The sequence below is a fragment of the Cherax quadricarinatus genome, chromosome 76 (assembly GCF_038502225.1).
Source record: "Cherax quadricarinatus isolate ZL_2023a chromosome 76, ASM3850222v1, whole genome shotgun sequence".
NCBI lineage: Eukaryota > Metazoa > Arthropoda > Malacostraca > Decapoda > Parastacidae > Cherax > Cherax quadricarinatus.
The window spans coordinates 14283269-14302025 of NC_091367.1; the positions used below are offsets into that span (position 1 = coordinate 14283269).

The 18757-nt window shown below is 39.1% G+C and overlaps 1 protein-coding gene across 11 annotated transcripts in view; it reads left to right on the plus strand.

Annotated features, from left to right (window-relative positions):
* Positions 1–18757, plus strand: part of LOC128703633 (band 7 protein AGAP004871) — a 478066-nt gene that overhangs the window by 391994 nt on the left and 67315 nt on the right. For 2 of the 11 annotated variants that reach the window (XM_070101319.1, XM_070101316.1), the window contains exon 4: positions 14585–14682. The exons of the other annotated variants lie outside the window; for them this stretch is intronic. In XM_070101319.1, the coding sequence (XP_069957420.1) occupies positions 14585–14682 (98 nt within the window). The remainder of the gene's footprint in view (positions 1–14584; positions 14683–18757) is intronic. 11 annotated transcript variants of the gene reach the window in all.

Consider the following 18757-nt stretch of genomic DNA (forward strand, 5'->3'; position numbering starts at 1 on the left):
TAATATTTTAATATAACTGTACATATACATACACACACACACACATATATATATATATATATATATATATATATATATATATATATATATATATATATATGTATGTATGTGTGTGTGTGTGTGTGTGTGTGTGTTTGTATATTACAAAATTTAAGTTAAATATTTTAACTAATTTTTAAAAAAAGTGCCTTTTGATTAAAAAAAATTAAACATTCCCAAAATTAAGATTTATGTTATTGAAATCTAAGAGTGTTCAGACCCAGACTTCGGTACTGTCAATACTTTCACTGTATACCACCCAAATTTACATATTTACAGTCATTATTATTTACTACCAAAATCTTGAACACCCTGATGTATGTCAATAAAAACCATGATCCATTTGTTACCAAATATTCAGATTTTAATTAATTAATTAATAATAATAATAATAAAACCCGCAATATAAAATAGGATAACAGATTTTTTTGGTCAGATACATTTTTCTGTGTATTAAACATACCATATTCAGTGTATTTCAAAATATAAATAAATATACTCCCTTGCAAGTTCCGCCGGACGGAAAAATAAAGTGTTTACTCACACCTCTGCATCCAGCGCCGTTCTGTCGCTATCCTGCTGTGTTGCCAACGACTCTCATTTCTACACGTGTCCTTAGACACCTTCGTCCCCAGAATCGTATTAAGATAGAAGTCGGGAGCTCGTTATAGCAACCTTCACCTCGGCTGACAGCCAATGATTACAGTTAGATAGCAACGTCAACCCCACCAGTAATCAAAGATATGTCGTGGTCCACCATAGTGCCAACTACTGTCCCACTCTCACTACTGTTTTTGGTCACCCATCCCTCATCCCCAGTACCTCTAAGCCAGGGAGCGTTGCTGTTGTGGCTTCTCGATAAATTCAACAGATTCACCTATTTACGCATCTGTGGTCGTACTTACTACCGCAACCAGCACCTCATGGCAGTGGCTTTTTCCCCTGTATCCCTCACCATAAGCAAGTAACACCACTAAATACACCATTAAAACCTACACAACGGTTTTTTTTCACCCGAAGAATTTAGCGTAACCGAACACATCTTCCGAAGCACTAATGTAAAGTTCGCGTGCCGATTTATTTCAGGCCATCGAACCATCTCCCAGTGATAAATTTCGATTTTGGGCGTGAAATTAAAAAATACGTGTTTTTCTTCTCATGAAATTTAACGCATGCGAGTTCATATTTGTTATGTAATGAGCAAGACTCCACTTCAGTATAATTTTCAAGCGTGACAATCCTAAAATTTCTGTTTTGGATTTGATTGTATCTACAAATATTTGCTAAACAAATTCTCCTTTCATTCTTTTTGACTCGGAATTTAAATTTCTGATCTTGGCTCGAACGACATGATATGACCCAAACTTAAAGTTAACTAGGCTTTTCCCCTCACATGTCAGACTCTCAAAATGTTCAAAGCAAGTTCAACTGAGTTCTAATGGGGTTCCGTGTTCAACTCAAGTTCTTTTCATAGTAAATTGGAGATGTATTGAAAGTTCTCCGTGGCCAATCAAAGTTCCTCACACCTCTAACAATCGTCACTCGTTTCTTATATAGCTTTGGTAAGTTTCCTATATATATAAGCGAAGCTCTTGGGCTCAATCAACATTTCATATAGGGACCGTCTCAAATTTCCGGCATGTAAAAATATTTCTTTATATATATATGTCGTGCCGAATATTTAAAACTGGTCAATTAGCAAGAACTCATTTAAAATTAAGTCCTTTCTAAAAAATTTTCTTATACGTTTAAAGATATATTTTTTTCATTAATGTTAACGTAAAAATTTATAATTTTGCACTAAAATAATCTTAGAAAACTTACCTAACCTTATTGTAACAAGAGTAATTTATTTTAGCCTAACCCAGCTAAATATACTTTAGATTTGTTTACAATAATTTAATACTAAACAAACACAGTGAAATATATATTTTTCGTTAGGTTCAGAATGATTTTGTCGAAATTATTGCATACACAAATTTTCGCTTGTCCTGTATGACAAGATGAACGTTGCTATTTAAGCCAAGATCGCAAGTTCTGCCTATTCGGCACGACATTATATATATATATATATATATATATATATATATATATATATATATATATATATATATATATATATATGTCGTACCAAGCAGGTAAAACGATCAATTATGAAGAACTCATTTAATATCAAGTCCTTAATAAGATTTTCTCTTATACTTTTAAAGGTATACTTTTTTCATTTATGTTAGCCCTCATAGAACCATCATTTTATGCTCGTAAAACCATCATTCTACATTCATAGAATCATCATTCTACACTCGTAGAACCGTCATTCTACACTCACAGACGTGTCATTCTACACTCATAGACCCGTCATTCTACACTCACAGACACGTCATTATGCACTTGTAGACATGTCATTCTGCATTCTCGGACCCGTCACGTAACTAACACAGAATTCGTGCTATGTTACACTCACTGACTTGTCATTCTACATTCACAGACTGATTCTAAAATCATACTCACAAAGCCGTCATTCAATACTAAAAACACTAATTCTTCAATCTGCAGAAGCTTATCAATCTACTCTCAAAAACACACACAAATAACAAAAAAAAAATCATTCTACACTCACCTCATTGTACCCTCACAAACTCATTCTGCACTCACACATTCTACACTCACAATTATTCTGCATTCACAAATCCGCAGTTATACGCTCACAAATTCATCATTCTACTCTCAAAAATGAATTCATCTTAAACTCTCAAACTCACCATTCTACACTCACCATTCTACGCTCACAAATTCACCATGCAACACACACACACACATTCCACACTCACAGATATCTATCATCTACACCTGACAGCATAACTCAAGGCGGATCTGTGATGTTAGACGATTCAATCTTCCTCTCTAATGGATCGTAACTCACAGTTATCAGAGCTTAGCAAGTCGCTCCATTTGCTATCTATGTCACCCCCTTTCCTCCTGACACAGCTGGTGCTCCTACCAGCTGGGCAATAGGCAAACCTCTCTCTTTCTATATAAAGCCAAATACAAAGTTCACAATTCCAGGAACTAATGGCATAGAGATGGTGCCCACTAAAATGTATGGACGAATTTTGTACAATACAAAGCGAGAACAAAATTTGAATTCACCCTTCAAGCAGTCGTAAATACATTATCCAAATGGAATATTGTTCGTTTTTTCTAGAAGTCAGTTAAATGGAGGGGAACTAAATCAAGAGTTAACGAAATATGGAGAGCAGAGTTTTACGCCGAAGACGTTTCACTCAGTATTAACTTGTGTGTTTGTCTTTTACTCTCTCCAGGTAACGTTTCGCCTTTGTGGAAACAATAACACTGAGTTCTTAAATATTTGTGTTAGTGAAGGACTTGTCTAGTATGGGCCAGTAGGCCTGCTGCAGTGTTCCTCCATTCATATGTTCTTTTGTAGTGGAGAATTCCTTTAATACAAGGTTTCGCCCCAAGGATGAAACGTTGCATTGCACAGATTCTTTGCCGTCAGTGTCGTTATTTCCACTTACGGGCTTTCGCCCCCCCCCCTTTTCGTCTCCCTCCTTGTATCCTGTCAGTCTTAGCCTGTCACTACCCATCACCAACGTCACTACCCATCATCAACGTCACTACCCATCATCAACGTCACTACCCATCATCAACGTCACTACCCATCATCAACGTTGCTACCCATCAACAACGGTACTACCCATCATCAACGTCACTACCCATCATCAACGTCACTACACCATCAACAACGTCACTACCCATCATCAACGTCACTACCCATCATCAACGTCACTACCCATCATCAACGTCACTACCCATCATCAACGTCACTACCCATCATCAACGTCACTACCCATCAACATCACTACCCATCATCATCACTACCAATCAACGTCACTACCCATCATCAACGTCACTACCCATCATCAACGTCACTACCCATCATCACTACCCATCATCAACGTCACTACTCATAATCAACATCACTACCCATTATTAACGTCACTACCCATCATTAACGTCACTACCCATCACCAACGTCACAACCCATCATCAACGTCACTATCATCACTGCTATTATCATCACAGTTATCACCCTCACTATTATCATTTTTCGAGCATAACTACTCTTACTATCAGTAATTTTGTAAGCCCACATTATCAGACATTTATTGATGTTTTTCTCTGAATTATGAATTCATTTTACACCTTCACAATCCGCCCCTTTATGTCATCCATATCAATGTCTGATCTCATCCACATGTGCCTAATCCACTTCTTGTACATAATACCAACAAGATGAAGAATTAGACACGTGTGTCACATCGAGGTGAAGAATTAGACACATGTGTAACTTCTAGTGGCTTTATCAATACAAACTGAAGGACATAATGGGAAGACTGTAGAACTATATACAAAAGACGGGGTAATCAGTCCCTCAGTCTTGGAGTTGGTGAAGACCATCGTAGTCTTGAAGAATCTGCCGATTCTCCAGATTTGCAAAAGTGTTTAATTCTTCGTCAAATCCAATCAGTTATCTACCTGATCCCTCAAACTTTCTTGCATAATGAACGTTTTCTCCTCACGTCGACAAATTATTCTCTTCCCTAATCAGCCTCCGCCTAACACTACCCTACTTGATACACCTTCTTCCCTGTCTGATCCACCTCCTCTCCACTCCCCTGATCCACCCTCTCCCCGCTCTCCAGGATGATTAGAATAGACTGATGCAATGGTCGGAGAAGTGGCAGATGCAATTTAATATTGACAAATGCAAAGTTCTAAATATTGGACAGGAAAATAACCATGCCACATATAAACTAAATAATGTAGATCTTAATACTACTGATTGCGAAAAGGATTTAGGAGTTCTGGTTAGCAGTAACCTAAAATCAAGACAACAGTGCATTAGTGTTTGCAATAAAGCTAGCAGAATTCTTGGCTTCATATCTGGAAGTATAAATAATAGAAGTCCTCAGGTTGTTCTTCAACTCTATATATCCTTGGTTAGGCCTCATTTAGACTATGCTGCTCAGTTCTGGTCACCGTATTACAGAATGGACATAAATGATCTGGAAAACGTACAGAGGAGGATGACAAAGATGATCCCATGTATCAGAAATCTTCCCTGTGAGGATAGACTGAGGGCCCTGAATCTGCACTCTCTCGAAAGGCGTAGAATTAGGGGGGATATGATCGAGGTGTATAAATGGAAAACAGGAATAAATAAAGGGGATGTAGAAAGCGTGCTGAAAATTTCCAGCCAAGACAGGACTCGCAGCAATGGTTTCAAGTTGGAAAAATTCAGATTCAGGAAGGATATAGGGAAGCACTGATTTGGTAATAGAGTTGTGGATGAGTGGAACAAACTCCCGAGTACAGTTATTCAGGCTAAAACATTGTGTGGTTTTAAAAATAGGTTAGATAAATACATGAGTGGGTGTGGGTGGGTGTGAGTTAAACCTGACTAGCTTGTGCTGCTGGGTCTGGTGCCGTCCTCCATCCTTGAGTGGAGGTGACCAGACTGGGTGGGTCATTGGGCTAATCCGGGGGGGGGGGGAATGGACCTGCACCGCATGGGTCAGAAGGCCTGTTGCAGTGTTCCTTCCTTCTTATATTCTTATGTTCTAATCCACCTCCTCCCAAATACCCTGGTCCACCCTCTCCCCACTCTCATTCTTTACCCACCTCCCCACTCTTATATTTTCTCCTCTCACTCCCCATCATTTTCGCTCCTCACTCTTCATCATCTTCGCCTCTTTCCATCACCATCATCTTTCATTCTCCATCTTCCTTAATACCTTCACTTTTTTTTGACTTTTTAATCCAATTTTAACACGCCAGAGAAAACGAAAAAAAAAAATATTATAACGATGCCTTTATTTGGTTTGATAAACTTTTGTTTACTCTAGTTTGTACTCTACACATACAAATATAGTTATACACACACACACACACACACACACACACACACACACACACACACACACACAGTCATAACGTTGTCAGGAAGTGGAATAGTCTGGCAAGTGACGTTGTGGAGGCAGGAAACATACATAGTTTTAAGACAAGGTTTGATAAAACTCATGGAGCAGGGAGAGAGAGGACCTAGTAGCAATCAGTGAAGAGGCGGGGCCAGGAACTATGAATCGACCCCTACAACCACAAATAGGTGAGTACACCCACACACACACACATACCATGGGTAAGAGAACTTGAAGGAAGGAGAACGAATAAATCGGGGAAGTAGATAGCTGGAAAGTGCCAGAAGCCAGATTAGAAATTCATCCCGAATAAATCAGGGAAGTGGATGGCTGGAAAATGCCAGGAGCCAAATTAGAAATTCATACCCAGGAACAGAATAAGCACAAGCAAGAACAATAACTCATGGTTTACCCAGGGGTGCAGAGAGGCAAAAACCAAAGCGCAAGAACCTGGAATAACAAATCTAGAAAGCAAAGAACACTGGGAAGCGAGAAGAGTGAGAAACTAATATGCATGGGTAGGAAGTGTGGCTGAGCGGCAGTAAGAGAATGGCACAGTGAAAGCGAAAGTTGCTATACAGCGACATCAGTAAAGAATTGGGAAATAAAGCTGATGAAGCAGAGCTCATATGAAATGACCAGGAATACACAAATAACCAGCACATAGGAGAGAGAAACTTAGGACGACGTTTCGGTCCGTCTTCAACCATTAATAAGTCACAACTTGTATTGTTGCATAGTACTAAGCCTTTTAATTCTCAATGACCATGAAGTCTGCGAGGAGCTGCCTAAAAGATTTAATGGTGGTATTCACACAGGAGATAAAGACATTCCCAGAGTCACAGAAAAAGAATACACATACGGGTATTGGATACAATACACACACCTGGAGAAGAGGTGAATGTCTCAAAGAAAATGGATACAGAGAAGATCTGTAGTTGGGTTGTGAGTGAAGGAACTGAAGCACTGTCTGAACCACAGGCCACATATCCACGTCAGCTGATACAGAGCATTTGCTAGAAGTGTGGAAGACAACAGGTGGAGTTTCCGTATCTCAAGAACAGACAGGTAACTTTTAATTACAGGACAGTGTTCCTGACATACATAGCGTCTAAGGTTGTGAAGAAAGTGAAAGTGATGCAACACCTGGAAAGGATCAGGTTGGTAAACAGTAACCAGAAACACCTGGAAAGGAACAGGTTGGTAAACAACAACCAGAAACACCTGGAAAGGATCAGGTTGGTAAACAACAACCAGAAACACCTGGAAAGGATCAGGTTGGTAAACAACAACCAGAAACACCTGCAAAGGATCAGGTTCGTAAACAACAACCAGAAACACCTGGAAAGGATCAGGTTGGTAAACAACAACCCTAAACACCTGGAAAGGATCAGGTTGGTAAACAACAACCAGAAACACCTGGAAAAAATCAGGTTGGTAAACAACCAGAAACACCTGGAAAGGATCAGGTTGATAAACAATAACCAGAAACACCTGGAAAGGATCAGGTTGGTAAACAACAACCAGAAACACCTGGAAAGGATCAGGTTGGTAAACAACCAGAAACACCTGGAAAGAATCAGGTTGGTAAACAACCAGAAACACCTGGAAAGGATCAGGTTGGTAAACAACAACCCTAAACACCTGGGAAGGATCAGGTTGGTAAACAATAACCAGAAACACCTGGAAAGGATCAGGCTGGTAAACAACCAGAAACACCTGGAAAGGATCAGGTTGGTAAACAACAACCCTAAACACCTGAAAAGGATCAGGTTGGTAAACAACAACCCTAAACACCTGGGAAGGATCAGGTTGGTAAACAATAACCAGAAACACCTGGAAAGGATCAGGTTGGTAAACAACAACCAGAAACACCTGGAAAGGATCAGGTTGGTAAACAACAACCATAAACACCTGGAAAGGATCAGGTTGGTAAACAACAACCAGAAACACCTGGAAAGGATCAGGTTGGTAAACAACAACCAGAAACACCTGGAAAGGATCAGGCTGGTAAACAACCAGAAACACCTGGAAAGGATCAGGTTGGTAAACAACAACCATAAACACCTGGAAAGGATCAGGTTGGTAAACAACAACCAGAAACACCTGGAAAGGATCAGGTTGGTAAACAACAACCAGAAACACCTGGAAAGGATCAGGCTGGTAAACAACCAGAAACACCTGGAAAGGATCAGGTTGGTAAACAACAACCATAAACACCTGGAAAGGATCAGGTTGGTAAACAACAACCAGAAACACCTGGAAAGGATCAGGTTGGTAAACAACAACCAGAAACACCTGGAAAGGATCAGGCTGGTAAACAACCAGAAACACCTGGAAAGGATCAGGTTGGTAAACAATAACCCTAAACACCTGGGAAGGACCAGGTTGGTAAACAATAACCAGAAACACCTGGAAAGGATCAGGTTGGCAAACAGTAACCAGAAACACCTGGAAAGGATCAGGTTGGTAAGCAACAACCAGAAACACCTGGAAAGGATCAAGTTGGCAAACAATAACCCTAAACACCTGGGAAGGACCAGGTTGGTAAACAATAACCAGAAGCACCTGGAAAGGATCAGGTTGGTAAACAACAACCAGAAACACCTGGAAAGGATCAGGTTGGTAAACAATAACCCTAAACACCTGGAAAGGATCAGGTTGGTAAACAATAACCCTAAACACCTGGAAAGGATCAGGTTGGTAAACAACAACCAGAAATACCTGGAAAGGATCAGGTTGGTAAACAACAACCAGAAATACCTGGAAAGGATCAGGTCGGTAAACAACAACCAGAAACACCTGGAAAGGATCAGGTCGGTAAACAACAACCAGCACAGCTTTAGAGTTGGTAAATCCTGTCTCACATACCTGACGGCATTTTATGTAAAGTAATGAAGGAAGAAGGCGGAGAGAGGCAGAAAGAAAGAGATATGGGTGGTATGCATATTTTTGGACTTAAAGAAATATTTTGATAGAGTATCTGATATAATCCTTCGTTGAATTCCAAGAGGTTTTCTACTCCCAAAGCCCGACCTTGGACCAGACTCGGTGAAGAAACTGGGACATAAAGTAGAGAGGCAGGAATAATAGGCAGACATTAAACTGGATCACTAAATAAATACCAGGAATGAGACGATGAATATTATCCGGGAAGAGGTGTCGGAATGGGCACGTGTGGCGAGTGGGGTTCCACAGGTCAGTAATAGGACCGTTACTATTTCTTCAAACAGCCATCATGTGCATGAACGACATGACGGCTGGTTGCCGATATGAAACTGAGGAAAATACAAACAGGAGAGGACCAGGAAAGAATACAAACTGACCAGGACAAATTGCTGTACTGGTCTGATAAGTGTTCATTTGAATTCAAATCCATCAAAATTAAAATTAGGAAATCTGGAAATGAAAAAAGACAAGAAATGGAGTACAGTATCAGCCACAAGATAGCAAACGCGCGTATCGCTAATCTAAAGATTAGCTTTCAGGACTTTCAACAGTCATTCACGACACTATACGGCACATGCCAGGACCATACTGAACTATGCAGCACCAATCTAAAACCCACACCAGATCAAGCATATCAAGAAACCGGAAAAAGTGGAGAGGTTTGCATGGACACTAGTCCTAGAGCCAAGAAGTACGAACTTTGAGGTGACATATTAGACAACAAAAGAAGCATGGGAGACGTAATAACGACGTACAACATACTAAGAGGAATAAATAGGGTGGACAGGGACAACCTATTAGAGTAAGAAAGAGAAATACGAGGACACATCTAGAATTTAATAAGACAGATGAATCACAGGGATCTTGGGTAATATTTGTTCAGCCTTTAATTGGTCAGGAAGCGGAACAACTTTGACAGAGAAGTGGTAGAGGGGAGAAAGATGCACCCTTTTGCGAAAGAGAGCCCGTAGCGACCAGCGAGCTGAGACTCGATCTCTGAAACAACACACAAACACAAACACACACAGACACACACACACACACACACACACACACACACACACACACACACACACACACACACACACACACACACACACTTGAACGCGTACTAATGGGCATGAGTGTAAAAAATAACAGAACCCAGGAAGAAAATCATTGAGAATTACATATATGTACTTTAAAGCAGCAGGCAGAAACAGAACTATGGTACCAACAGGATAGGTCCAGTTGTATGGATCAAGAACCCCTCACCATTATCAAGGCCCCTCCCTTGAGAGGTGGTGGGGAGACTTAACAGAAAGTATCCACATGATATCGAGCTCCCATGAGAAATCATGGACATTTAAAAAACACTACCACATATTGCCATAATTTCCTGACCCATCACACTGAATCTGCAAAAATGAAGAGTAGAAACGAGCCGGCAAGACCTGAACTTTTATTCACCCTAAATGAGTCGAACACAGGAGGAATGACTATTTATCAACACCAGCAACATGAACTAAAAAAAATGTTTTTTCTTTTCTTTCCGACACCTATCTTCTAATATTTTCGCTTTTTATTCTCACTTGTGACTCAGTAATAATCCAGGAGGGACAAATATCGTCCAAATCTTCCTTTCTGAGTTATTTGTGAATTATAATAATAATAATTATGAAAAGGAAGAACTATATTGTTCCTCGAGAGCGACACTAATACAATGAAACCTCACCAGCAGGTTAAAATACAAAAGTGGTGAGAAATTTCCTATCTGGGATTCGATAAACCAGCGTGTTTTATGGACGCCAGAATCCATTACGTACTTAACACGGAAGATGATTAAAGAAGACGCCTTCAGAGAAGGGAATCCATTACAGGGAGCTAGTATGGTTTTATGAATAGCAGATTGTGTCACGAACCTACTAGAAATCTATCAGAAAGCGAGGGAATCAGAGAGAGAGAGAGAGAGAGAGAGAGAGAGAGATAGAAGTGGACAAGCTGCATTTTCTTTGAATTAAGGCAGGCCATCCACAGTGTGCCCATGAAAAGAGACTTAACCAAAAAGTGAGAAACTAAAAGTAATCCAATACCTCGAGAAGCAAATAAAAAAAATAGATTGTAGTAATGAAAGAAGAATCAAACTGGACACAAGTAAATAATTCAGTCCCTATGATCCACACACTTCCTGAGAGAGAATAACAAAATCACAATACCGTGGCTGCAACAACATACAAATAAACCGTACTTAGAAGAGAGCAATAACGACGTTGTGCTCCGACTCGGCCTACAAGAGTTTACAGACTGATTCATGTTTGATGACAATGCAAAACAAAAGGAAATATGATTGGATGACGATGGCAAGAAACTACAAGACTTATACAAGGAGCAGAAATGGTCCAGCATATGCCTACTGGATTATAACTCAAAGAATTACGTAATATTGTGGGTTAGGGAGTATCAAAAGGGAAGGAAGAAATTTTAAACAGAGGAATAAAAAATAATCTTGCGATTGATTTCACACCCAAAACTTTCCTGACAAACGAAAAAGATACCATCATAGAATTTAAACATTCGTTTAGCGTGAAATACGTGAAGTATATTCAACAGTGAGGAACCTCGATGAATTAAAAAAAAATAAGATAATGTGAATCCAGAGATCTGAAACACAGTTTTTCTTGGAGCTGAGGAGAATGAGACGTGAGAAAAAAATAAGAGGAATAACATGATCTCACCTAATGGAAGAGCCGCAAAGTAGAGATATGATTACGACGTATAGGATGCTTAGGGACATCGACAGAGTAAAAAACAAATGACAGTGAGAGGTGAACACCTAGATGATCCACAGATATGTTAGGAAATATTTATTCAGTTTATGTGCAGTGAGATGAAATTAACTAGACGAAGAGGTAGTTGAGGCAATTAAGTGACTAGTAGCTTAAACTTGATCCACGAGGACACACACACATACACACACACACACACACACACACACACACACACACACACACACACACACACACACACACACACACACACACACACACACACACACACACGAGAGCTCGAAGGTGTGAGATATTGTAGTCTCTATACACGTTATGCACTCTGTCTCTTTAATTTATATACAGTTTTAAGGGAAAAACCTATTAGAATTTTTTTAAATCTCTGCAGATATTACGAGTGGACAGTAATTGTAATATTATTTATTTTTGTCTCTGAATAATAACATTACAAGGGAGGAGGAAGTTGTTCAACCGAATCCAATTTTTTTGTGATTGCCAGACTGTACCGTCTTGACCTAACTCAACCCACATGACCCCAACATAGGTCATGTGTCATACACTCGGTTAAGTAGAGATGTAACATATTGAATAAAATACCGATAAGTTGATGAATACGACGTATTAACACTCAAGTGTCTTTATTGCTTAAACAAATCGCCTGACCAGCGGATTTCTTCAGTCGAATACAAAGGAGATTTTAATACTGGAGACAGTGGAGACTGTCTCTATTATTTAAATCACCTGCGTATTCGCCTGAAGAAGCCTGCTGTGCAGCCGAAATATATCGGCAATGAAGATAATCAAGTTCTGCATGTATTTTGACCGAGATGACTTTTAGTGTAGCGTGACCCGTCCCTCCCGATCAGATCTGGGTCTGACATCTTCACGCACTTTATGTAATATTCGCCCCACCGTAACCCGGGCGGTCGCTCATTCGGTCTTTTGCTCGTTCGTTCGTTCGGTCGGTCGGTCTGTCTGTTTGCTGTTTGCTCGGTAGGCGAGTGCTGATGCCTTTACAGCCGGTGATACACGTAGCAGCATAGCACTGAGAACACAGCGCAACCTGAAGGGACCAGGCAGACACAGCCAAACTGTCTGTGGAGATGCAGCAACCAGACAGCTCAACAACTCTGTAGGGATGCAACAACAGTGTAGTGAGAGGTGTGGTGTTGTCTCAGCCTCGAGTTGTGTGAAGCGTGCATCACAATATCATTTTCGAATCAGTCTCTCCACTGACATATCAACCATGACTGGAGGCAGCACGCCTCTCTGACTTCATTATCTCACACGTACAAGAAGACCTGGATTTGTCTCCATGTAGTGACTGGCAATAAACATCAGTTTTAAAATTACCGATATAACAGCGATTAAAATTATTTAAATATTGTCACACCCTTGCCATATACATCGAGGCTGGAGCAAGCAACCCTCTCGTAGGCATCAAGACTATTGCACGATTTCAACTTTGGCACAAGGAAACTAACATTTACAGTCATAATGATGTATGCTAGACATGCTTGTATGCCTTCCTACTGCCAGAACCTATGCTGCGGCCTCAGGTCACCTCTAATGCTATACATAATTTCATGGATCGAAGAAGGAAACAAATGCATATTTCAAAGACTTTGAGCATTGCGAATCACTTTGGAATTTTCATATGTTGACATGCTAAATAAAGTAAATCTTCCCAAAAATGTGTAAAAAAAAGAAACTCTCTTATTCATTCATTTCTCAAACAAAGAAATGCGTTAGTTTCCAGAGATCAAAAATATTTTCATTCTTATTAATTCTTCCCTGTTTATCCATACCCTGACTTATACTGAGGGTGAATTATATAATTATATATATATATATATATATATATATATATATATATATATATATATATATATATATATATATATATATATATATATATATACTGAGACCTATTAACAAATTACTCACATGCTCTTTTCAGATTTATGTACACTTATGCAAAAAAAAAAAAAAAAAAAAAAAATTCAAATTTATTTTTTTCTCTACTTCTATTAGATAGACTTGCCTCATGTCCTACATCCTATTATTTTCCTTTGGTGAATTTTGAGTTTTGGTTGTGTGTGCTAGTGATCGAGAAGTGGCCTCGACTGCCGTCGACTGCCCTGCAGTAACCTGTACGCATGCCAAGCGTAATTCGTGACCCTCTGACGGCCGTGTGAAAACGTATGCATCACAGACACGCTATACTACGCCATAGACGACAAGACGGTAACGCCAAACACACGATACCGACACGTTGTATATCACTAGAAGAAACTTACGCCATTTTGTATTCAACTTGTGACGACAAAGAAGGGTTATGACATAAATCATGACTTAAGACGACCATGGGGTAACGCTACGTATTACATCACCAAACATTCGACGCCACTGGCAAAGTTGTGTTTATATCACACACACTCAAAAGATTCGCAGTGTACAACGAGAGACCATTACCAACCATGGCACAGTGCCACTCATTCACACACACACACACACACACACACACACACACACACACACACAACAGCAATGCGAGATCAACGTGATACCATAAATATGAAAATACTCGAACCATCCTCGCCTGAGCCGCCGCGCCCCTTACACTCCATATTTTGAGTCACCTCTGTGTGAGACACACACACACACACACACACACACACACACACACACACACACACACACACACACACACACGCACACACAAAACATCCCTACCAGGCCAAATGTCTATCGACAAGTGCCTTTGACAACTAGTAACTAAACACACATACACAATCCTCTCTTGACGTCTCGATCTAAAACACGCAGGTCCTCACTCGTGATTCTGTAACCGTGGCTGTAGATGCCGTCGTCTACTACAAGATCTACCGTCCGATAGAGAGTGTGGCAACAGTGGCAGACTTTAGGTGAACCTGTCACTACACCTGTGTAAACTCTTACCCTATACACTCTTATTTCGTCAAGTACCCTTTTTTCCCCTCTCCCAACAGTGTCCATACACTGTGTATCTCACTCACTCACACACACACACACACACATGGGGCCAGGAGCTGAGTCTCGACCCCTGCAACTACAAATACGTGAGTACACACACACACGCACGCGAATACACACTACTTTCCACACAAAAACACGCACTTCTTGTCCACACACAAACTCACTATCCACACAAACATTTTTCTTAATGAAGTGATTCGTTGACGTCTCCACTGTTATTGTTACTGTAATGACTCACCCTTATCTCAGTGACACACGTCTGTTTATATACTCACTGAAGTGACTCACCTCATTTCAACATTGGTATGGCAGTGACTCACCTCAGTACACCCACCGTTAAGGCAATGACTCACTGAACTAGTGACTCACCTGTTCATGTCGTGACTCACCTGTTGCGGTCATTACTCACCTACTGCGGTCGTCACTCGCATAAGTTTACTGACTCACAGCACTAAATAATTCACTGTATTTGAGAATTAGCTTCGTTGATTTTCTGCAGCAAAAAACTATTGAAATTCAAGTAAAAAAATAGATATTAAATCAATTGCCCACATTATATATATATATATATATATATATATATATATATATATATATATATATATATATATATATATATATATATATATATATACAATTAAAAATCAACAAAGATCTATTCTCACTATTAACATCACTATTTGTGTTGTGTTGTTAAATTCCTATGTAATATCTGTGCAAATATTTAAGTCATGCCGTGATCACATACTGTATATCTCGCGGCTTGACGGCTTTTGTTGTGTGTTCGGCAATTTACTAACTTTAATCCGAAGCTAAATTCGCTAATTGATAAAGCAGCTCTCAAATGAGAATTAAACGTGACATATTTAAGACATATGACGTAATAGAATAATGTACTGATAAAATATCACACGCATTTTCCATTTATAATAAGTGTAAGTAAATTAAAAAGTGGATGGAGTTGAAACCCGAGGTTACATGTGTGTGGATAGTATCACTGGTCGATTTACAGATGAGTTACGTTGCTTCTTAGGGCTCCGACTACTTAAGAGGGCCACCAAACCACATACTATATGTTGGCACTTCGTGAGTCGCTTAAGGGGTGGGCAAACCAAATTATGCTATTTTTTTCTTTGGTCCAATTTCAGTGAATTTTTTACAGTGATTTAAGCAGCATTTGAAACCTACAGTGTTTGTAGTGGCTTTTTGCCTTAAAAGTTAGATAGAAAAAAATAAATAGTGCAAAATTCAATAGCGCATAAAACTATCCCTTTTCTACAAAATCGGGAAGATGTACAATGCTCTAGTTAACATCAGATGAAAGATAAGGGACAGATAATCTTTAACCCAACGCCGTTTGAGCGAAAATGTGAACAGACTGCATAAAAAAATGTTAAAGTCCATTATTTCTTTTTCTTTTTCTTTTTCTTTTTTTTTCTGGGGGAGAGAAAAAATATCAGTAAAAACAAAGCTGTAAAAAACATCGCAATTCAGCCCATTACTTAATAACCTGCGCAAAAATCATGACAATCCTATTAATACTTTTCGCACAAAAATGAAAAATAATGTCAATAACTTATTCCTGAGTTATTCATATGCATGTATTGCTTTCTGTAAAACTCTGTGGACATGACACGCCAAATTTCAGTATGTTGCAAATGTTGACAGCCCATAATCGACTGAGCTGTTGTCACTCCATACATTTGGAGTCAGAGATATTGCAATGTATTTAGAGTAAAACAATCATAAAACTCGTAATTTTTGGAGAACACTAATTGGCATCATGTGTTTTTTATGAGAGCAAAAACAAAAAAGAATTACATTTTTGGAAAAAAAAAATACTTAGAAATATGAGAGAAACAAGCTGATTACATCAACATGTAACCAGTATTATGCACTATTTTTCGGTAAGGAAACATTTTTTCCATAATTTTTCAATTTTTCTTTTCTATCACTCCAAAAACGATCGCCCTCCCCTTCACTTATCCATAATGTTCAACAGTTTTCAGTAGTTTGAGATCGGAAATATTTATTTGTATGTTAGACAAACTATTTGGACTCTGAAATCAAAAACCCATTTTTAAGTTTTAATATTTTGCTGAATATTTATTTTTGAAAAAAAAAAATCAGTGTACATAACATGCTAGCAGCGGGCCAGCGGCGGTCATACAATCAATCGCACATTTGGCTGCAAAGCTAAAATCCAATTTCCACTGGTGTAGGAACCGACAGCAGCACGAGGCCATATGTGGTGTTCCGCTTAGGGCTCTTGGACCTTTCAATTTGCCACTGAACATTATGTGGTACCACTGGGCAGTGATGGTTAAAGCACACACACAACAACATTATTAGGGTATGTCAACATACACTGCTACCATGTCATATGTATGTTTTTTGTATACCTACCATTCTCAAACACCAACACTTGTGACTGATAGTTTTTATTTTTTCAATACTAGTAACAATGTACTAGTAAAAAATCGCAAAAAACGAATAAATTGAATAGGTAAAACTGGTCAATTAGCAAGAACTCTTTTAAAATTAAGTCCTTTCTAAAATTTTCTCCTATGCGTTTCAAAATATTTTTTTCATTTATGTTAATGTAAAAATTTTGTACCGAAATAACCTTAGAAAACTTACCTAACCTTATTATAACAAGCGTAATTTAACTTAACCTAATCCAAGTAAATATATTTTAGATAAGGCTGCAATATTTTAATAATAAACAATTAAATATATTTTTTAGGTTAGGTTCAGAATGATTTTTGCGAAATTATTTCATACACAAATTTTCGCTTGCCTTATTCGGAAAGAAGAGCGCTGCTATTTAAGCCAAAATTGCAAGTTTTACCTATTCGGCACGACACATACACGGATAAATCACTTAAAACTGAATGGGAATCGAACCCATGGCATCTTGCATGCGTGTCCAGTACTCTCCCCCGAGGCTCTGCCAGGTGTAATCTAAAAGTAACGACCTGTCTTATTCTTGTAAAGTTTGCAGACTTTACCTAAATAAGACGCTGGTTTTGAAGAGACAAGAACTAGCGCTCCACTTGTGTTACATAGTAAGGAAAGGTGGCTATATAAACCAGAGTGCGGCAGTCCTATTGTAACCATCACATTCAGCTACACAAACTTTTATTTAAAAATTACGCTCGGTTTAAGCATTTATTAGAAACCAATACTTCTGGTGATGAACAAAGACATTTTTATGAAAGCTTATTCTGCCCACGTTTCTTCGATTTACAGCACTTCCTATTTTACATAAAGATTATTAAAAATCACCCTCCTCCGGTGAGACGGCCCACGCGTTGAAAAAAAATATTAAATTTAAGGGAGATATTTCCAATGCTTACAACTCAGACTTACACTCCGCAGCATCCAAGACTGTAAAATAACTCCATCAGTCAGGGCACTGGCATATTTATATTTAGGAAGACCAGTAACGACTGGATGTAAGGTCTTGTAAAATGCAGCCGGATATTATTTTTGTCCTTTCGGCAGGTATTTTTAGAGTATCATTGTATGATGCGGGCGCTGCATGACCCGTAGCGGTCATACAGCTCTGGGATATGGGAGGCAGTCACATTCAATCTAAAGATTGAGAGGGCAAACCATACCACGGGCGGGGATAGAACCGGCGACGGTCTGGAGTTTTGAGACTCTCTGATCGCGGGTTCTATCCCCACCCGTGGTATGCTTTGTTTGCAATCGTGTTATTACGATTTCGTGAGGCATTGAGAGGGCAGTTCCCATTCTTTGGATCAAAAGCAATTCACCGTTTTCTAAACACCTTCCTTGAAGGGTATAGAAAAGCTCAGGATAATACTGTTGTCAGAGGTGGGATTACAATTTTTTGGCCTTCAGGTAGCCAGGTATATTACATATGACAATGAATGGCCATTTTGTCTCAATTACTGTTGCAAAGACATACAATGATTTCAAAGCTCGTAGCATACGTACCATAACAAGAGAGACGAA